The sequence below is a fragment of the Zea mays genome, chromosome 7, assembly GCF_902167145.1.
Source record: "Zea mays cultivar B73 chromosome 7, Zm-B73-REFERENCE-NAM-5.0, whole genome shotgun sequence".
NCBI lineage: Eukaryota > Viridiplantae > Streptophyta > Magnoliopsida > Poales > Poaceae > Zea > Zea mays.
The window spans coordinates 151772093-151794235 of NC_050102.1; the positions used below are offsets into that span (position 1 = coordinate 151772093).

Consider the following 22143-nt stretch of genomic DNA (forward strand, 5'->3'; position numbering starts at 1 on the left):
TTTCTTCATATCTATCGAAGGCATACCAACTTAATCCTTGACCTTGTGATCTCTATGATGGGCATAGAAATATACTTAGGGCTGAATTAACAGTCTCCCATCATACTTCTTTCATCAAGTTTAGATTATGGCCATGCCTTGGGCCATGATCTATTTGGCACTCTACTTGTAACCATTTTTACAGGTGGAGTAATTCTTTGTATATAGTCACCTTTGCTCAATCCATTGGTGTCGCATGAGATTTCTTATTGGTTACGTCTAGCAATGGTGTTATGACTAAAATCGATGGCACCGCGATGAAACCGAGGGCCTCCTGTGGATGCACACACATGGTTGCGCTACTTGGCATCCGTTGGTATCACCGTTAATAGTCATAATCCATTATTAGACTATATCAATATGTTATCTTTGCACAAATTGTTCTTACCTCGTGAGATTCATTATTGGTGCTAATTTTGTAATGGTGTCATGGTTAAGAACTTATGGTACCGCGGCGAAACTGAGAGCCTCCTGTGAATGTGCACACAAGATTTTGCTGCTTGGCGCATGTCGGTATCGAGGTCTCTAGTCATGATCCGTTATAAAATTACACTGATGTGTTATCTTCCATTGACCTTTCCTTGAAATAAGTTCTATGTTGTTTGTGAAAGAGATCAAGCAACCTCTGTCATTTCTGTTGGATCAAAAGGGCATACCACTTTCATGTGTGGTCTTATTTCTTTTGATCTTGGTAGTGACTACTCAAGTTCCCTTTACATCCTTTGTATAAAGGTGAAGTCTTGGAGCTTTTTAGCGTAAGAAAACAACTGATTAGCTCTCAAAATAGAGATCTGTTTCCCCTGTTGTTGAAATACAGGAGTTTGTTCATTCGCTCTCTTATTTAATCCATGTATTCCCTAACCAAGTGGATAATTTATCTCGCATGAGAAAAACGGATGAACAACATGACCAAATAGATTTCTAACCAAGTGCAGGATTTCTTGTTAACAAAGAGTGAACTCTCAACCCTTGGCTTACCAATGGTATGGAGAGGATTTGCTTAACGTCAAAAGTAGTTCAACAAGTTGGTTTTGACTAACTTGTAACTGCCCAATGAACGCATGCTGAGTTTAGAGATCGTTTTATCGAGTTGTCTAAACTCACTTTGGTTCAAACCACCTTAAAGAAAGTACTTACCAAAATCAAATTAAGTCGACCAGTAGCCACCTAATCATCGCTCTAGTCGTGCCTCGACCGTCTCACGCGTGTTTTTCCTGCATGTGTGATCATGCCGATCCATGACTAGTGCTGGATAAAATGGACTGGTTGCAAAGTCCGTCTCTACTGATCCCTCCGCTGGTGATTCTCTCGAATCTATATCACCTTTTAGGGACTTGGATTTTCTGCTTAGCCACGGGTCAACTGTGATGTTATTCGACATTCACACCCGTCTCGTGTGCTATGAACTTACTGCAACCACTTGTTGGTAAACCTCTTTCTGTGTGTTTTACCCAAGATGGTGCATCTGATTCTATTTGGGTAAAGTTGCATAATTGTCGCCCACCCAACAGACTCAGATAGTACAGTGTCATCAGAAGAAGCAAATTGCACACATGTAACCTTATGTGTTCTTCTGGCTGACATCATCTTTATTAGTGGACAAAGATGAAAATTGAAATTGCACGCTATGTGGCTAGATGTGACACTTGTAAACGTGTCAAGGCCATACACATAAAGATTGCTGGTCCATTACAATCTTTACATATCCCAGCATGGAAATGGGAAGATATTGTATGGACTTCATTGTGGGATTACCCAGGACTACAAAAGGGTATGACTCTATCTGGGTTATTGTTGATCGGCTTACGAAAATTTCTCATTTTCTGCCAGTCAAGACAGATCACCCAGTTACTGTCTATGCCCAATTGTACATTGCTCGTATTCTTAGTCTGCACGGTGTTCCGAAGACCATAGTGTCGGATCGTGGATCGCAATTCGTATCCAAATTTTGGGAAGAACTTCATAAATCCCTGGGTACTAAGTTGCTCCACAGTTCGGCCTATCATCCTCAAACCAGTGGACAGACTGAGAGAGTGAACCAGATACTTGAAGATATGCTGCGGGCATGTGTTCTGGGCTTCTCACAGAAATGGGATGAATGTTTGCCCTTAGCGGAATTCTCATATAATAATAGCTATCAAGAAAGTATCAAGATGGCACCCTTCGAAGCTTTATATGGACGACGATGTCGTACTCCGCTAAATTGGTCTGAACCTGGTGAAAGATACTTCTTCAGGCCTGATATGGTGAAAGAGACGGAAGAAAAGGTTCAGAAAATAATTTATAATATGAAGAAAGCCCAAGCTCGTCAAAAGAGTTATGCAGACAAACGACGAATGCCCTTATATTTCCTTGAGGGAGACTGTGTCTACTTAAAGGTTTCACCAATGAAGGGAGTATCGCGTTTCGGGGTTAAAGGGAAGCTTGCACCTAGGTACATTGGTCCATTCTTAGTACTTGAGCAATGTGGACCAGTGGCGTATCGACTGCAACTCCCTGAAACTTTGTCTGCTATACATAATGTGTTCCATGTGTCACAATTGAAGAAGTGTCTTCGGGTTCCCGATCGAACCATTGAAGTAACAGGTGTTGTCCTTGAACCGGACTTGACATACTCTGAGCACCCTATTCTAGTCTTGGATCAAAAGGACAGGGTTACCCGAAGAAAAACTATCAAGTTCTATATGATACAGTGGAACCAACATTCTGAAGATGAGGCTACATGGGAAACTCAAGACTTTTTAGATAAGAATTTCCCAGGCTTTTTAGCCTCTTGTAATTTGTAAAGCATATGTATAGCTGTTGTAATAAAGAAGTGACCCCCACATCACCCCTGCCTTGTACCAGAAATAAGGGAATAAAAATGTGACACGTTTCCTTTTCCATTACTTACCCTAGGATTTTTAATCTCGGGACGAGATTCTTTTATGGGGGGAAGGATGTAACACCCCTGGTGTTACTATAACTAAAATTTGAGCATAACATCATAAGCATTGGCATTGCATATGTTTGACACACCTAGAGTGCATTTACTAGGTAAAAATTTCAAACAAGTTGTATTGTTCTGGTGCTTTGCAAATAGAACCCTGGATAGGGAACTTCACCCTAAATAGGATTAAAGGGGGTAAAACCTAACCCAAGTTGAGAAAACCTAAAGGCTTTAGGGAAATAATTATAAAATGTCCCCAAAAATAAATTTGAATCACATTTATACCCCTGGGATACCAAAAACCCTAGTTGGAACCTTGGAGAACCCTAAAACTAAAACCTAGGGGCTTATGTGCAAAATTGATGCACATTTGGACTAAAGTGCAAAAACCAAGTTAATAAAGTATCTTAAGTCATTTGGGTCACTCATATGTGAATTTGCAAACTAAAACCCTGAGTTTGGACTTATTTGCAAAAGAGCCACATTTGAACTCTTTTGACTAAGTCTGAATTTCAGTGTGAGGTGCTCATCTTTGTGACCTTATAACTTCTAAACAAAAGGGTTTTTGCCCTAGGTCACCACATCAAAATTATAGCCCAATTATAGGTGAACCACTTTGCTTAAGAGTGTGAGCATTGTTGTTAAGAAAATATTGGAGATAATCAGGCCTGAAGTCAAGCTGTCAGGTTGATTCAGTCTGAAATTCAGATGTCCGTGTAACAGAGCCAACTTTGAGTATGAATTCAACCTTGATCTAGTGCTCAAATGAGTTCAAGCCCTATAGCCGAATTATTGCTGGTTTATAGCTCTACAACTTTGCTGCAGAAAGTTGGCATAGGTTTCACATAAAAATTGGAGAAAATAGGGCTCCAACTTGGTCTGTCAGTTAAGCTTTCCACTGAATCCGGTGCACTGTTCATCGGTTTTCAGTAAAATCGCGCCGTGGATAAGGATTGGCTCGCCGGCGATAAGGATGTCGCGGTGGCTCGGGTAAGACGTCGGCGGCCACGGCAAAAGTTACCGGCGACGTGTCAAAGTGTCACTGAGGTGGCAAGCCCCGGTTAATCGGCGGCCACCGTGCCATCACCGTGGTTCTGCCGTGGCTAGGCTCGTCGTACGTCCCTTGCTCATCGGTCGATCGGATAACCTCGCCGCCGTCGAGCTGTCGTCGTTGCGCGCCACGTGCTTAAGCGCTAGCCCTTATCGTGGTGACTCACTGGGTGCATGTCCGGTGATCACCGGAGTAACTGCCACGGTGAAAGCCACTTATTCCACGCACAGAGCTTGTCTCTCCTCCGGTCGCTAGCACTGCTCGGCCGAATTCGTCACCGCCGCTCGCTACGTCTATAAATTGACCCCGCCACGAGCTCCGTAAGGTAGTTAAGCGTCCAGCCACCAAAAATTAGCCTCGATCGTTCACCAGGGTGTGCGAATTTAGAACTTTCCCCAAATCCGCGCAAGAACACCGTAGGAAAGACCTCGCCGCGGCCAGCTCAACTCAGGTCAGTCCAAGTCCCTCTGTTGCTTGTTCTAGCGTCCCTAGGCCCTCCTAAAGCTCTTAGACCCGCCCAATTGAATTAGACCACCACCCATCGCCGAGAACGTTTATGATCATCCGCCTCACCCGCGGTCACCATGGTCAGGGCGTCTCTGTGTGTCGTTCCTGAAATTAACCTAGGGGAAACGTTCTCTAGGTCCTGAATCTGGTTTAAGCCGAAGCTAGGCGCTGGTCATAGCCCCAATCGGCCGGTCCTGGAGCTCGCCGGACTTCGGCCGCGCGTGAACGTCGTCGTGGACCTTGGTCTGCAAAGAAATAGAACTTGGAGGACCCCCGTGTAAACTGTCAGTGATACAGAGGAACAGTGAACGAACGTGTATCCAGTTAGTCTATAACCCGAGGGCCCTTCTGCAAAAACTCCACAGCGGGCGCGGGCGCGCGCGCTTTTCCCCTCTGAACTGGGCCGTTGGGCTGAAATCAACCCACTACTGTTGCTACCTTTTTCTTTTCTTTTTATTCCAGAGCTAAAACAATTATAGAAAAATGTAGAAAAATCCTTAAATTGTGAAACTAATTTTCCTGGGCTTCTTATTTTCCATAGTATTTAATAAAAAAAAGTTTCATGATTTTTAGTTTAAATAAGGAATTTTAAGGCATTTAAAATAGCTTAAAGAAATAGTTCTGGAATTTTAGAGAATTAATAATACGTCCAAAAATGCCCAAACTTTTTATATGAACTTAAAACAATACTTAAAAGCCATGGGTAGAATTTGAATTGATTTGGACCATGTTTGATAACTAGAACCCAAACCCCCCTGCCCTTTGAACTCCTTTACTGACTCTGGAAACCCTAAGTTCTCGGAGTTCCGTGAAGGAAAGTTGTATTCAAGACTTAGATAATAAATCTTTATTATCTTCACACTCTCATGAGCATTACATGGCATTCATTCTTATATATATACCTATATGGTTATATTTAGAAAACGAAGAAGAGAGTGAAGTGACTGAAGAGAAGACACCACCACCTTTGGAATCTCAGGCAGGGACTTGGCTCTACTTCGACATCTGCGGGTCTGAGCCTTACTCACCTACTAACGAAGGCAAGCCCTGGTGCATGCAACCCTTTCCTTGTGTTTTTAAATAATTTTTGCACACTTTAAGTCTAGTGAAATGTGCATTAGGTTCATAGGAATTGCTTGGAACCCTTTGATGCATTGCTTTCCTTGATATCCATACCTTTATAGATACTTCTGTGAAGTATCAAAATATGATTTACAAAAATGCTTAGCCTCGCTTAGATCTTGTGGATAGAGGTTGTCCTTAGCCTAGCTCGTGAAAGGATGGCTTCTACCTGCAAGAATATTTTCGTTTGGAGCAATGGTGGGATCTTACTGCAAAGTTCCCTATGATGCTCTTTTCATCCTAAGGAACAGAAACAATCCTAAGGATGGAAATACTTAAATTGAGACTTGGGTTAGGAACAGGTGATGTTCTACCCAGGTTGATTAAGGATTGAACGTGTATGTAGGCGTGCTGATCGAGGACCCTTTAACTGGTCACATGCCTCGTCATGGGTAAGCCTTGCCTCGGGCAGACTAAGGCCAGAATAAGATAACACGAAATGGGCGTGGAGCGGTGGCGAGAGTAGCGTGTACCCTCCGTGGCAAGAGGCTGGACGGTGGTGTATCTGTGCTCTCGGTTTGCGTGAACCTGATCTGGTCTTAAGAACCCCGGTGGCGGGTTGACATATGCAAGGGTTAAGTGCTACATATGTCGTGTGATTGGAGATCCTCAGCTGAGTATAATCGATTTGGATCGCTGTACCTTCGCGGTTATGAAGACTTGGTCACTTCCCGACAACCTAAGTCAGGATGTGAACATTATGAATAAAAAGGATGTTGTATTGATGAGATGATGAAATTAGACTAGATGCAAACAGTGTCTATTAATATTCAATCTGGCGTTAAAATATTGAAAGTAAGGACTCACTTTAGTAAGCTATTTCTGCAAAAGTATCTAAGTTGATTCTTGCTAAAGCCTCTCCTTGATTCCTATTTATCCAGCATACCCTTGAGAGTCTTTTCCTTAGTCGGGTAAGACTTGCTGAGTAATTCCATACTCAGGGTTTATCCCTCCATTGTTTTTAGGTGAGGAAGCGACAAATTTTTGTTGCTTTTATTCCAAGGTGGTGTCAAATGAAGAAAAACAAGAGTGAAGATGCGGGAGGACGTGGTCCTCCATATAGGACTTTTTGATTTAAAACTATCGGGAGGAGTTTTTGCCTCCCTTGGTATGTGTAATAATACTACTCAGCACTTGTTTTATAGCTCTGGTCTGTAATAAGTAACTTGATATTACTTTCTAAATAAATGTAAGTTTATGTAATAGCTTCCGCATTTCTATATCTCCGATGTTCTGTAATGTCTGCAAGACGGGTGAAACGTTCCTGGAAAGGCAAGAAAGAAGATACCGAACTTGTCAAGTGATTTAGGAACATCTACAGGGTTGTCTGATGTCTGTTGGACAAGGACAACTGTAGGTGGGCCTAATTACTTGGGAGGTTCCATCACAGATCTCTGAGACCCCCCTCCGATATTTCCCACCCAGTAACAAAAACACCCCCACCTGGAGGAAAAGACTCCAGGCTCTGTCAGGAGGAGATCCCACAGAAGATGACCCCACTATCGTCTACATGGCCGGATACCTCCACACCCTCGACAACCACTACGATTAGCTCTCCTCCCACTGCACCCACCTAAGCTCCCGAGTGGAAAGCCTAGAGCAGCAGGTCAAAGAGCTTAAGCAAGAGAAGGCATCCCTCCAGGAGAGTCTCGACATAGCAGAAGGCAAGGAAGCCAACACCTGTGAGGCCTATCGAACCTTAAAGATGGACTATGACAAGAAGCTAAAGAAGCTCGCCCCCAAAAAAGAAAATCCAGAAGAAGACCACCAACCGAGGATGCCAAACAGAGAAGAAGAAGAAGAAGAAGAAGAAGACCCCTCTAGCCCCACCTCCCCCCAGAATAGATGATTGGTCCGACGCTGAGGATATATCCCTAGCAAGCCTTGATGATCTTCTCAAGGAATTTGGGGACACCTTAGAGAAGGAGTTCGGTAGTACCTCGGGGAACGCTCTCGTGTAGTTCCACTTGTAGTAGTCTTATGCTTGTAATGTGCTGGTGTAATGAATAAAATAACTTGGTTGAAAACAATTTGCATGTGCATAATAGTAACTCTCTTCCCTGGCAGATGGCTTCGGATAAAACCACGCCTACCGCCTCTGGGATTGGAGCAGGGTTTCCCCTGAGAGCTGAAGGGGAAGCCGTTACAGAGGAAAGTGAAACCCACCTCCCTACTCCTCCACCACTACCCTTAAACCTAGCCCAATTTCTAGCCAATCAAACCCAACTCATCGAGGTCCTCACTCGAAATCTGGAAAATCAACGGCCGAATGGTGGAAGACCACAAGACAGAATGGGGGATTTCCTGAGACTCAAAACTCCCACGTTCGCCGGATCAAGAAACCCCCTCGATGCAGACGATTGGATGCGCACGATCAAAAGGAAGCTGGAAGCCATTGGTTGCCCAGAAAATCAGCGTGTTCAACTGGCTGCCCACCAACTTTCCGGGATGGCCTTAGCCTGGTGGGACACCTTCAACGTCACCATCAGAGATGCTACCTGGGCGGAATTTGAAGCGGCTTTCCGGGAGCACCATGTGCCCCAAGGACTTGTACAGCTTAAGGAGGACGAGTTCCGAGAATTGACTCAAGACGGAAGATCTGTCAGCGAATATGTGCACAAGTTCACAGAGTTAGCCCGCTACGCGCCAGATGATGTCAGTACCGAGGGCAAGAAGATGGCCCGTTTCTTGAAGGGACTCAGGCCAGAACTCAAGACAATTTTGGCTAGCCAAGACTTCCTCAATTTCTCTCACCTTTCCAACAAGGCCATGCAAGTTGAAAGGGCAAAGGAGGAAGAAAAAGGGCATCTCAAAAGAAAGTTCCAGGTTCTCCGGGTACAGCAGCAGGACCGGCACCAGAAGACTTGATCATTTGGGTTTCCACCCAAGGGGCCAAACTTCAGTAGACCAGCTGGACCCACCCCGTCATGATTCAGCCAGCAGAGTCAGAGCTCTTTCCATTCCCCCTCAGTGGCAAGCAACCAACCCCTAGCAAATGCATGTTGGCACTGCGGTGATCCCAGACACTTCAAGAACAATTGTCTGCAGCTGAAGCCACCAGGACCCGCCTACTCCAACTCGGTGAATGGCCCCAAGAATACCTCGGCATCCGCCCCCAAGGCACCTTCCGCCATCAGCCAGCAGAACAAGGCCCCGTACCAAGGAAGGGCACGAGTAAATCACGTCGATGCCCAGGAAGCTCAGCAGGCTCCGGGAGTAGTACTCGGTGAGTTCCTTGTTGAATTTAAACCCGCTACCGTACTTTTCGATTCTGGAGCATCCCACTCCTTCATAGCCACTAGCTTTGTGGAAAAGTATGGCATTCCCTCTACTCCTCTAGAGATTCCCTTGGTCACCCGAACCCCAGGGTCCGACCTTCTATGCCAGCTCAAATGCTCCCAAGTCAGAATCCTTTTAAGTGGGGTAGTATTCCTAGCAAACTTAACCGTCTTGCCATCCAAAGGAATTGATGTGATCCTAGGGATGGATTGGCTAACTAAACACAAAGGCATCATCAGTTGCGCAGACAAGACAGTCCTCCTCACCGACCAGCAGGGAAAGTCAGTCACTTGTCAGGCACAGCCACCCGCCAGTGACCCAATGATGTTCAATCTAGCAACGGAAAGTATATCAGTAGTAGAAGAATTCATGGACGTGTTTCCAGAAGAATTGCCAGGAATGCCACCAGAAAGAGAAGTGGAGTTCTACATAGATCTGATCCCTGGAACGGCACCCATCGCGAAGAGACCATACCGCATGGCTCCGACCGAGTTAGCAGAACTGAAGCTTCAAATCGCAGATCTTCAGCAAAAGGGATACATTCGTCCCAGCTCATCACCTTGGGGAGCACCAGTCCTATTCATCTCTAAGAAAGATGGAAGCATGAGAATGTGTATTGATTACCGATCGTTAAATGAAGTTACCATCAAGAACAAGTATCCACTTCCTCGGATTGACGACCTCTTCGATCAGCTTCAAGGAGCCAAGTACTTCTCCAAGATAGACCTAAGGTCTGGTTACCACCAATTGAGGATTAAGGAAGCAGACATCCAAAAAACTGCATTTGTCACCCGGTACGGGCAATATGAATTCACAGTGATGTCGTTCGGACTGACAAACGCACCCGCCTTTTTCATGAACCTCATGAATAAAGTGTTTATGGAAGAGCTAGATAAGTTTGTCGTAGTCTTCATTGACGACATCCTTATCTACTCCAAGAACCACGAAGACCATAAGTGTCACCTTCGGATTGTCCTCGGAAAACTCAGAGCACACCAACTTTATGCTAAACTCAGTAAATGTGAATTCTGGTTGGAAAAGATAGCCTTCCTAGGGCATATCTTAACCGCAGAAGGGATAGAAGTGGACCCTTACAAGGTGGAAGCAGTATCAAAATGGAGGCAGCCAACCAACGTCAGTGAAGTTCGAAGCTTCCTAGGAATGGCAGGGTATTACCGCCGCTTCATCAAAGGATTCTCCAGCATAGCAAGACCAATGACAGAACTTCTCAAGAAAGACCATAAATTTGTGTGGACCCCAAAATGTGAAGGGAGTTTCCAGGTCATAAAGGAGAAACTCACAACAGCACTCGTTATGTCACTGCCAGATATTCATCAAGATTTTGTCGTCTTCTGTGATGCCTCGAGGCAAGGCTTAGGGTGTGTGCTAATGCAAAACGAGAAAGTCATTGCTTACGCATCGCGCCTACTCAAGCCGCACGAACAGAATTACCCCACCCATGATTTGGAATTGGCAGCCATAGTGCATGCCTTGAAGATATGGAGGCATTACCTAATCGAAAACAAATGCCACATTTTCACCGATCACAAAAGTCTGAAGTATATATTCACTCAACCAGATCTCAACCTCCGTCAGCGAAGATGGTTAGAGCTGATCAAGGATTATGACCTAGAAATTCACTATCACCCCAGGAAGGCCAACGTGGTAGCCGACGCCCTCAGTCGAAAACCATTCAGAATAAAAGGAACCAACTTTTTAGAGGATTGGAAGAAAGAATCAGCGCAACTAAATGCATGTCTGGGAAATAACGACAGTCTCGAAGTCAAACCAATGCTGGAAGACCTCATATGCAAAGCTCAACGTCTAGACTCAGAGACAGCAAGACTTGTGGAGAAAGCCCGCAAGGAACAACTCCCGGACCTCAGGACAGATGACCAAGGAGTCCTTTGGTTCAAATATCGTCTATGTGTACCAAAAGGGGAGGCCCGGGAAGTCCTACTCAAGGAAGCTCACGACTTGGCCTACTCCATCCACCCAGGAACTACCAAGATGTATCTAGACCTCAAAACCATATACTGGTGGAAAGGGATGAAGAAAGAAATAGCTCAGTATGTGGCCTGATGTGACATCTGCCAACGAACGAAGGCCGAACACCAAAAACATGCAGGCCTATTACAACCCCTCCCAATACCTGAATGGAAGTGGGAAGAAATAGGCATGGACTTCGTAACCGGACTGCCCCGGACGCAAAAAGGGAATGATTCCATCTGGGTAATAATAGATCACCTCACCAAGGTAGCCCATTTCATCCCAGTGAAAACTACCTTTGGAGGAGCCACCCTTGCCCGGATTTATCTCAAGGAGATAGTCAGACTCCATGGCATCCCAAGGAAGATAGTGTCAGACAGGGGAACCCAGTTCACATCCAAATTCTGGACAAGCCTTCAGAAAGCTATGGGCACCAAGCTAGATTTCAGTACCGCTTATCACCCTCAGATAGATGGGCAGACAGAAAGAGTCAACAAAGTCCTTGAAGATCTGTTAAGAGCATGTGTGCTAGCTTTTGGTAGGAGTTGGGAATTCAGTCTACCCTACGCAGAGTTCTCATACAACAATAGCTATCAGGCCAGCATCAAGATGTCGCCATTCAAAGCACTGTATGGACGGAAATGTCAGACCCCTCTCATGTGGTCCAACGTGGGGGAAAAGCACTAGAAGGACCTGTCTTTGTCAAAGAGGCGGAAGAGAAAGTTGCACTGATCCGCAGAAGGTTACTTGAAGCTCAGAGTCGGCAGAAGAGTTATGCAGACAACAGGCGGAGGGAACTCCGATTTGAGGACGGAGACTTCGTCTACCTCAAGGTTTCTCCAATGCGTGGTGTCAGGAGGTTCCAAGTAAAAGGGAAGCTAGCCCCGCGTTTCGTAGGTCCCTATCCCATCATTGGCAGGGTAGGACCCGCAGCATACCGTCTGGAATTACCGGAATCCATGTCCGACATCCACAACGTGTTTCACGTATCCCAGCTCCGCAAATGCCTGCAAGCACCCGAAAGTCACATCGAAGAAGAGACAGTACAGATTCAGAAAGATCTTCAGTACCGTGAAAAACCAGTGAAGATTCTTGATTCAGCAGTCAGAAAGACCCGCACCTCAGAGGTGAAGCTCTGTAAAGTTCAGTGGAGCATAGAAGGAGAAGAGGAAGCTACCTGGGAGAGTGAGGACTCCTTGAGGAGGGAATACCCTTATATTTTCTCAAATCCAGTCTAAATCTCGAGGGCGAGATTCCTTTAAGTGGTGTAGGTTTGTAACATCCCAAAATCCCACCTAAGGTTTGAAGCCCTAACCTCCTAATCCCCCCCTTATTTTACCTTTCTCCTTAACCCTACCCTTAGAACCCCTTCTCATGTGCATACACTTGAAATAATTAGAGCACCTCACCTAGACTATATTTCTCACCCAAGATCACTTAGAAAATATTTTTGGTCTCCAAAGAAAAAGAAACAAAAATAGAAAAAGGAGAAGAAAGGAATTAGAATTAGAAAAAGAAAAGAAAAAAGAAAGTTCCCCCCTCCCTCGGCTGGGCCGAATTCCGGCCCAACCCGCGCGCGCCCGCGCCTCCCCTCCTCTCTCCCCGGCCCAGGCGGCCCAACCCGCACGCGTCTCCCTCCCGCTGACACCCGGGCCCCGCCCGTCAGCGCCTCATCCCCCTCCCTCTCGCGCCGCTTCCTCTCGCTGGCAGCCAGGGCCCACTTGTCAGTTTCATCCCCCTCGCCCATCCCTCACCGGCGCATCCGCCGCCTAGCGCCCCCTCGCCTCGTCGCCTCGCCATTAATGCTCGCCAGCCTCCGCGACAACCCCGCCACTGTGCTTGAGCCGTCCCCTCACCCCCCCCCCCCCCCCCCCCCGCCTGCCCGAGCCATCGCATCGGCGTTAGCTCCATTCCTGCCATCATGGCGAGCTCGCCGGTGCTCGTCGTCTCCTCCATCCCCCTCCCTCCCCCGAGCGCCTATAAAAGGACCCGCCCGAGCCCCGTCTTCGCCACACAGCTCCGGCCACCCGCACTGCCCTCTTCCCCGAGCCGTTCAAGCTAGCGCCGTCGTGCTCCCTTCATCGCTTCGGTGAGCTCCCCTCTCCCTCTCTAGCAATCCTCTGTCCAATTAAGCTATGCCAAGAGCTCCGCCACACTCTCACGGTCACGGCACGCCACTTCTCCCACTCTATTGTGGAAAGCAACCTCACCGGCGGCATCACCGCCGTGGGCACCCGCCACCGTGCCGCGGACCAGCCACCATAGGCCCCCGCAGGCGAAATTCGCCCCACCCCCGTGACCCCCATCAACCGCCCATGCTCCACCACCATTTCCCCACTGCAAAACCGGACCGATGGCGGAGAACCGCCACGGGGCTCGCCGCCGACCGGACCCCGGTCGAGCTCCCGCCCCTCCCTCCGTGTCGTTAACGTCGTCCGTCCCCCCCCCCTCTCTGGCGTGCGGGCCCGCGCCGCAGCGCCGATCCCCCGCCGTCGCCCCGCGCGGCTGGGCCAAGTGGGCCGAAAGCGCACCCGCCCGCGCGCGCTTGCGCCTTCTGGGCCGAAATCCCCCCCCCCCCCCAGCCCAGCTGGCTGGAAAATCCTTTCTCTTTTTCTTTTCCCTTTTCTTTTTCCCATTTTCACATATATATTTAGATGCTAATATTTTATGCACCAAAAATTGTCTAAATAAATTATAGGGCACAAAAATAATAAAGTATAAAAATTTGCACACCCCACAAAGGTCACTATGTTTGATGTATTGTTATTATCTGTGTTTGAATAGCGGAAGAGGGATCCGATCCTCCGGAACTCTTAGCTCCGGAAGAAGGGCAAGAACCCGACCCCTCCGAGATAAACCTCTTGTGCCAGGAAAGCTTCGACGAAGGCAAGTCCATCCTTCCCTTGATGCATTATTTACCTATTTCTCTCTACCACTGCCTAAGCATGGATTATGGGAATCGAATTGCATGGTGAGCATGAGAGAGCCCGCATTAACTATTACTTTGATTTAAAAGATATGGGGCAAGTAAAAAGGGTACAAGTGGAATGTTTTCCAAAAGTGTGCGATGAAGGGTACTCACCCTCATCACCTGGTGAGTAGGATGATCAGGGACTCCCTGGTTTAGGGGAGGGCCTAAGGTGTTGGCTCAGCTGGTTTAGGCGTGAGCAGAAGGATTGTCCTCTCGTATAAGGACCGGTTTGTCATCTTTCATTACATGTACTCACAAAAAGTACAACCACTCGAGGTTGTGTGGGCAGCCACTCGATCTGAACTCGTACGGTCCAACCCTAGGGTTATGAAGGCTGGGGAGCACCGGGAGGATAAGGAGGGGGAATGTTTTGTCCGGTTTGGACATGGCGGTGGCCTAACTCCTTCCGATATAACCGTTAAGGTTCGAACGTGCAAGGAAGGAAAGAGTTTCGGATTCGGATCTCATTGGCCATGAGATCGCAGAGCCGGACTAGTGGGTAAAGTGTACCCCTCTGCGCAGAGTTTAAACCTATTCGAATAGTCTGTGTCCACTGGTATGGACGAGTCTGGTATGGTATGACAATTAGTGTTTCTACTACAACCGGGAACAGGGAAATGTGTCTGTATGTTCTGAAAAGAAAGTGGTACCACAGGAGCGGGAAGCTCAGTGGTGGTCAAGCAAGTGTTACTTCTATTGTCTTGGGAAAACCATAAACAACGAATACTGCCTTTCTCTGAAAAAGTATGAGTGACTTCAACTCCACCATATAAAGCATGTACCATATAGGTCACTTTCTCTTTACGGGAGCCGGGTGGGCTTGCGGAATACCTAGTGTATTCACCCAGATTTATTTAATTATGTTTTTCAGCAGTTGAAGACTTCTTTTCTGCTATGCTTGATTGATGGGGCTGTGTCTTCACCCAGTTCTGCCTGTGGCCTGGGCTATTTTATCTTCCACTATGCTTTATGTTTTTCGGCTCACTTTCGAGCTTGTATCCCCGGTATTGTAATAACATTATTCAGACTCTATAACTATTTGAAGTAATGAATGTGGTTACTAGCCTCCTGGGACTAGTAATTGTATCACATTTGAGTCCCAAAGGATCGGGACGCTTCATAAAGCCTGCCCTTGTCAAAAGGTTTCCTGCGTCACGGACCTTGAAAAGTGCAATACAAAGCCACAGTTAAAACAAATGGATCATAACAGGACAACATAGAGTAGTTATATGAATGCAAGATTCAATCGGGTCGTTGTAAAAGTCTGCACAGTCTATTTTGTAAGAAAAACTCAAGTAGTAACTTTACCATGAAGTGGCATAATAAATATGTAAAGGGAGTACATACAAAATTACAAATACTTTTAGCAAAATTCAGAACACAAAATAGCCATACTTGCGCTAAAGGGGACATTCGAGGACTGATGCCCCCTTCGCGTTCCATTTGAGAAACTGTGCATGCAATTCTAAGCTCCTTGATAAAAGAAATAGAGGCAAGAGAAAACAGATAAGGAAATAAAAATGACAAAAAATGGGAAAAATCAAGTTTTATCTACAATTTGACAGGTTATCACTTCAGTGTTTCTCCACAAAGAATTGCTGCCAGAAAAAGGCCATCAGGTTGCAACGCCAGCCTACACTGCAAGAAAAAGGTAATAATTAACCAGCTATCAATAGTTAAGGTATTCTTTATGTAAATAACTGACCATTGTAGAGACCTTGCATAGCAATATAAACTGGTTCAGGTTAAGAAATGTACCTGTATCATTGCTCCAGGTAGATCATTTGTCCAATGAAGTCCAAGACAGCTCATTATCAAATCCTGTGAGCTTCAAAACCCATGAACCACATTAATGAGTAAATGTTGCAAGATCTGTCTGTGTGTCTATGATTATGCTTGTGACACGACAACTGACTCACTCAGACATGAGAATAAAAACCATGTAAGCATGAAGCAATTTTTCTCATGTATCATGTATGCTTTGATCTATAAGAAAGGTAGGAAGAGAGAAGTTGAAAGCCCAACTGCTGAATGAAAGAATATTTTTCTTTTTCCACATGACAGTGGGAAAGATAAACATCTGCGTTTTTTCATATTTCAATTTTTTAGATCAAACTCACCAAAGGCTCAGTGTGGCTTTATTAAAAAGCTAAGTCGAGGTTAATCAACTACACAAATCACCTGTGTAGAGCTGGCAGTTGATTGGCAGGTATAGTGCGATCTCAGCAAAGTAGTTGTGGGTTTTGTACATTTTGGTATCACAATACAATACATGAATTGAAACCAACCAAGAAAGTGAAATCACCTCGCTTTGATTGGAAGAAACTCCTCATCGCCGATAACAAAGTGGGTCTCAGGCCCATCACCAGTGGCATTCTCTGACTCTCGCCACTTCTTCACCATATCGGCTGACATGTTCATCATGATCAGACTCTCAATCCCACCTGCGACGGAGGCATTCAGGGCATTTCTGTGCAAAATTGGTGGAAACTTGATGGCGGCAAGGCTCCATCTGGAGTACAGTATCGACTAAAGAAAGAAGACTATAGGAGCAGGATGCAAGGTGGATCACCGCGGCCACGGAGCAACCGGCGGACGGCGTCGGTGGAGCCCCCAAGGCAGAGTGCGGAGGGGAAGGCTTTCCTGCAGTCCTCGAGGCGGTATAGGAGGTTCTCAGCGACCGCATCCACGAGCCCATCGGTCTCACGCATCGCCCACGCCGCGCGGTCCTGGTGCCAGCGCTTCAGGTCGCGGTCGGGGTGGCGCTAGGTGGGGCAGGAGGGTGCGGTGGGCCGGCGAGGTTGTGGCGGCGGTCGCTGGTGCAGGCGGGCGAGCCTGCGCGCGGTGGGGCTGCGGGTGGAGGCGGGGCGCGCGCGGCGACGGGCGCGCACGGCAAGGGAAGGCGGGGCGGGCGCGAGGTGGAGGCGGGTCGCGCGTGGCGACGGGCGCGCGCGGCGAGGGGCGGCGGGGCGGGCGTGGGGTGGAGGCGCGGCGCTGGCGAGGTTGTGGTCGCGGGCGCGCGCGGCGAGGTTTAGCTTCGGGCGCACGCGCGTGGTCTCGATAGGGAAAACAATACAGCCGCACGGGGTGAGAGAAATTTAGGTTTTAGGTTAAGTTCGACGGGGTCCACGTGACCCACGAATTTAAGTTAAGAACGTGGGTACCCACGTTCCTAATATTATAAGTTCGACGGTTTTCCTCGGGCCCACGAAGTTAATATAAGAACGTGGGTACCCACGTTCTTAAATTAACCCACGAACTTTTATTAGTTTCTTGTAGTGCCCACAAATGAGATTTGTAGCGACGGCTAAAAAAGGCGAATCAAAAGATGAAGGTCTTCATATCCTAAGTGTCTTAGGAGTTGTGGGACACTTGGTATAAAATCAGGACTTTTATTTTTACTTTAGTCATACTATAAAGAGGGGTTGTGGATGAGTAGTTTGACTAAGAGATATCTAGTGTAGTGTCGGTGCATTCACACACTTGAAATTAGTGCTTGGTGTCACTCAAGATCTCACTCACAAGTTGGAATCGAAAACGATTTAGAAAAACCCAAGGAAGAAAATCAGTGTTGATGTTCAAGGGGCACCAGACTGTCTGGTGGTGCCCTGGACAACCGGTCCGAGAGTGCCAGAAAAATACCTGAGAGCTTGCACAACTTTTAGAGACTCACCAGACTGTCCAGTCTATGCATTATCCAATGCGCCTCTGTACAACAACTAGTTGTCAGAACTAGACGTTGGAAGCGCACTAGTGGCGCACCAGACTGTCCGGTGCGACCACGCGCATAACAGTGCAATAACGGCTAGTTTGGGATGGTTGGGCTATTTATACCCCCTCCACTAGCCATATTCATTGTCTTGTTGCCCCAACCAATAAGCATTCAATGCTAGAGCATTGCAAGTCCACAAAGCTTAGTGAGGTGATTAGCAAAATCTTAATCTCATGATAGGACCTCATTAGCGCACATGAGAGCCACCTGGAGCAAACACCGCATGCATTAGGCTTCTCTTGGTCAAGTGAAAGTATATGGCTTATTACTCTTGGTGATCGGCATCACCTAGACGGCTCGGTGGCTATTGGAGCTCGGTGATCACCCCAGAGGCTTTGTTGGTGACCCGACTTGGTGATTGTACGTGGTCGTGAGGGATCCATCGCGCCTGAGAGGCAAAGGATCATCTCATAGTGAGCACTTGGTTCTTGCAAGGACTAAGGGAGAGCGATACCCTTGCGCGGGTGCTCCAACGAGGACTAGTGGAGAGTGTCGACTCTCCGATACCTCAGGAAAATTGGAGGAGTCCTTTTGCCCCTACTTCACTTTTTGCATTTACTTTGTGTATTTGCATTCCTAGTATTTATCATGATGACTTAGGGTAAGCTTATTGTTTCCTAGATTTTGTGATTTAGCTAAGTACTTGGGTGAAGTTGGGCTCTTGTTTAGGTTTAATCTTACGCAAGAATTTTAAATAAGCCCAATTCACCCCCTCTTGGGCATCGTGATCCTTTGAGTCTACACTAGCCTCCCCCACCGAACACAAATTCTACCGTGTCCCCGGTTTTCCGAAACCACGACACAATGTGTCCCTAAAAAGCCTGCAAATCCATTCAAATACAGTATCATTTCTTTGGGGACGTATAAGGTACAATCGAACCAATTGGCATAATTGGTGCAACCAAGATACAAGCATTGATGTGGGAGTACCTTCTTAAAAATGCCTAGGGAGATATGGGAGGGTTGTTTTGAAAATGATATTTTAAAAAAAGGTTCTTTCACATTCGTCCTTGTGTCTAGGTTGCACAGGTGCACTAATTGGTTCGGTTGCACCTGATATGTTCCCCATTTCTTAGACATATGTTGTGGCACTCGTTCGCAATGATGAATTGTAGTAAATGCCTCTCTATTTATGTCGTCTATTGAATAAACCTTCACATTCAAATGAGGCACTACATCAAATACAATGAGTAAAGAATGCCACAACAATCTAGCATGATAACATTCAAATAAGAGAGGATGAATAGTTTCAAAACTACTACAAAGCAACATGATTATTACCATTTAATTTCTTGGCTAGGTTATCATTGGTAAGGATGACTCTCTTCTTCGAGAACCATAAAAACCTCAAATTTAAAGGTAATTTTGTTCACCACTAACTAGAACATGAAATACATACTTCAATACCATTGTTTTAAGAACAAATTGGTCATACTTCTCTTCAAACTATATGAAGCGGACAAGAGTGCCTAGATCAGGACATTGTTGTCAATACATCCACATCTACATATGAACACAAGCAACAGAAATCCATCAATTTTATGATATATTATTCTTTCCTAGTGTGGATTCAAATATGTCTAAGTCCTTATTTTATATTACCATCAAGCTCTAGATCTAGCCCTAGTTTTTGAATTGAGTATCATTTGCATGTTTGTGTGTTTATTACAAAATTTGTGGATTGTGTGGTTATCGCAAACTTATCGAAACTCGATGTATTACCTTGCTTTGAACAAATACTTATTTTATCTAAGAAAAGAAAAATCAAACACTCCTGTTGAAGTACAACTATAATACCACAACATGTTAAGATTTGGTGAGAGCATGCAATTCAATATGATATTATAGGGTTTCAAGTCCTAATCCTGGTGTGCCCCGAAAAGTAAAATATTAGTATTTGACTTACATTTCTATATTATAGACTAGATCAGTGTTCGATGGCCGACAAGTAATCTTACTATGGACTATAGTGATGTTTGGTAGGCTTCAACGAGAAACTCAACTTGATGGTGAACACGAGACAATGATTTATACATGTTTGGATCATTGCATACACTATCGGACTGGCCTTCTTTGCCGAGTGTCCTAAACACTTGGCAAAGGCCTTTTTGCAATCGGAAAATTCTTTGCTGAGTGTTACACTCGACAAAGAACACTCGATAAATATTTTATCGGTAAATGGTTCTTTGACGAGTACTTTTTTCGGGCACTCGATAAAGACTTTGTCGAGTGTCAAAAAACACTCGGCAAAAAAAAGAACTCGGTAAATTAAGAACCACAAAAACAACAAAACATTTTTTAATTAGGGGAATAGCCCTCACAGCCATCATTGTTGCCCTATGCATCGTCCTATCATTTTTCACCATTTTTAATTGAATTCATGTGTTTTGTGATGGGTGAGATTCGAACTCGCAAACCACTATATCACTTGTATCTATATTACGTTTTCCTTCTCCATGTAATATAATAGACCGAGAGTAAATTTATTGTTTGAGGCACTAAATGAATTCAAATGAAAATATTGTCAACTGTAAAGTTGCATAAATTTTTAAGATCTACAACTTGCATATTTTGAAAGTTTCTTCGTCCGAGGCCGTTTACAAAATTTGAAATTCAAATTTGAAATTTCAAACATATTTTTTCTATGACAAGATGGTCTCAGATCAAAAAATTGTCAATAATAAAGTTCCATAACATTTCAAGACCTACAACTTTTATTTTGGTGGTTTTTCCATCTGAGGTCGTTTGAAAAATTCAAATTTTAAAATTCAAACAAAATTTTGCTTGTCGAGATGATTTTAAACCAAAATGTTGTCAAGTACAAAGTTTCATAACTTTTTAGACCTACAACTTTCATTTTAGTGGGTTTTCCATTCGAGATCGCTTTAAAATTTGAATTTTAAAATTTAGACGTAGTTTTTGTTAACAAGATGATTTCAAATCAAAAAATTGTCAACTACAAAATTCTATAACTTCTCAAGATCTACAAAGTTTATTTTGGTTTCTTGATCATTTATTCATTCCATATGTTGGTTCTAACATTATTCACAAATCTTATGCATCTCTTTTTTAGTTTTATAAACTAGAGAGAGATATAGTTTTTATTAACAAATTTACTTTTATTTTATCATATAAAGAAATAACCAAAATATAATTATACATCTTGATGAGTTATAAAAATTTGTAGTTGAAAACTTTTTATTTGAATTAATTTACTACTTCAAAATGAGATTTTTAAATTGTCTTTGTCTAGTGTTAAAAAAAACACTCGGCAAAGAAACATTTGCCGAGTATTTTTTGTTTTGCACTCGGTAAAGAATTTTTTATCGAGTGTTCGAAAAAAAACGCTCGGTAAATCATTTGGCGCTCGGCAAAGAGCCTGATTGCGATTGTGATAGTGTAATATCCTACATCATGTGTTGTGTATTGCCCTACCTTTAAATTATATTGTATATTATGTGTTATAGGGTGAGTATTCTTGCCTCTAATGAAATCCATTCGCTAGAGCGAATTTCAACAAAGTGCTTATAGTAGTGATACGATACCTTCTTTCATTGTCCTTCTGCGTGCAGTTTTGAAGATCTTGTCGATTGGCGGGATACAAGGCCATGCACTTTGGAAATTATCCGTGTGTCGCACGCGCTTGAACTAGATTGTTTTTAATACACTTCACAAGCTTGACAAGTATTTCTTATAAACAATTATGAACTTAATTGATATACATATATATGACCGCTACATGCATGGAGTATGAGTTAAATAAACTAAAATAAATCTGGTATTAAACGCCTGCGAGTCTGGCAAATATAGAGCATTTTTGGTTCGTGGCTAACTACGCCACACTTTACTTAAAGTTAGTCGTTCGAATTGAAAAACTAACCTTGGATAGAAAAGTTAAGTAAAATGTGGCGAGTTAGGTAGCCAACCAAACAGTCTCATAGTGTGTCCGTGGATCTCTCGGGTGCTGTGCAACGGTGGGAAGAGTGGCAGCTCCGCATCCTTGTGTCCTGGCTAGCCTCTTCTCGCAGCTCGTCTCCCTTCAACTGCTCGCTCGCTGATGCGCAACAATAAAGATGGTGCACTATTTAAAAAAAAAACTCATAAATTTTATTGTGGTATATAATAAATATTACTCAATTTACAAAAGAATTATTTGTGCACCCTGCAGGTGTCTCCAGTTGTGCGTATGGCTCGCCTACCTTGTTGCTGATGCCTGATGCCCTGGCGATATATCATATATGCACTCGCCACCCTCTTCAACCGCCACAAGCAGCCGCCCGCCGGCTGCCGGTGAGAGGAGCGGCGCCAATCCTCCTCACCCACCTCACGAATTTACAGTGTACAGCATCGACGACGTACAGCGAGGTGTGGAGACGGCACCTTGGTATCGCCGTTCACGGTTGCCCTGTACGATAAGAGACTGATGCAGGCGGTGATCTTGCTCTTAGCTTTATCATCGGCGTTTTCGAGTTGCATGCAAGCAA

At 45.0% G+C, this 22143-nt stretch overlaps 1 protein-coding gene across 1 annotated transcript in view; it reads right to left on the bottom strand.

Moving 5' to 3' along the window:
* Positions 1-22135, bottom strand: part of LOC103634279 (putative methyltransferase At1g22800, mitochondrial) — a 32207-nt gene extending 10072 nt beyond the window's left edge. Inside the window, 7 exon segments of the mRNA XM_035961250.1 lie at positions 15013-15047; positions 15283-15360; positions 15451-15525; positions 15646-15715; positions 16193-16331; positions 16460-16652; positions 22019-22135. Coding sequence (XP_035817143.1) covers positions 15013-15047; positions 15283-15360; positions 15451-15525; positions 15646-15715; positions 16193-16331; positions 16460-16652; positions 22019-22135 — 707 coding nt within the window.
* Between the last annotated feature and the right edge of the window lie 8 nt (positions 22136-22143).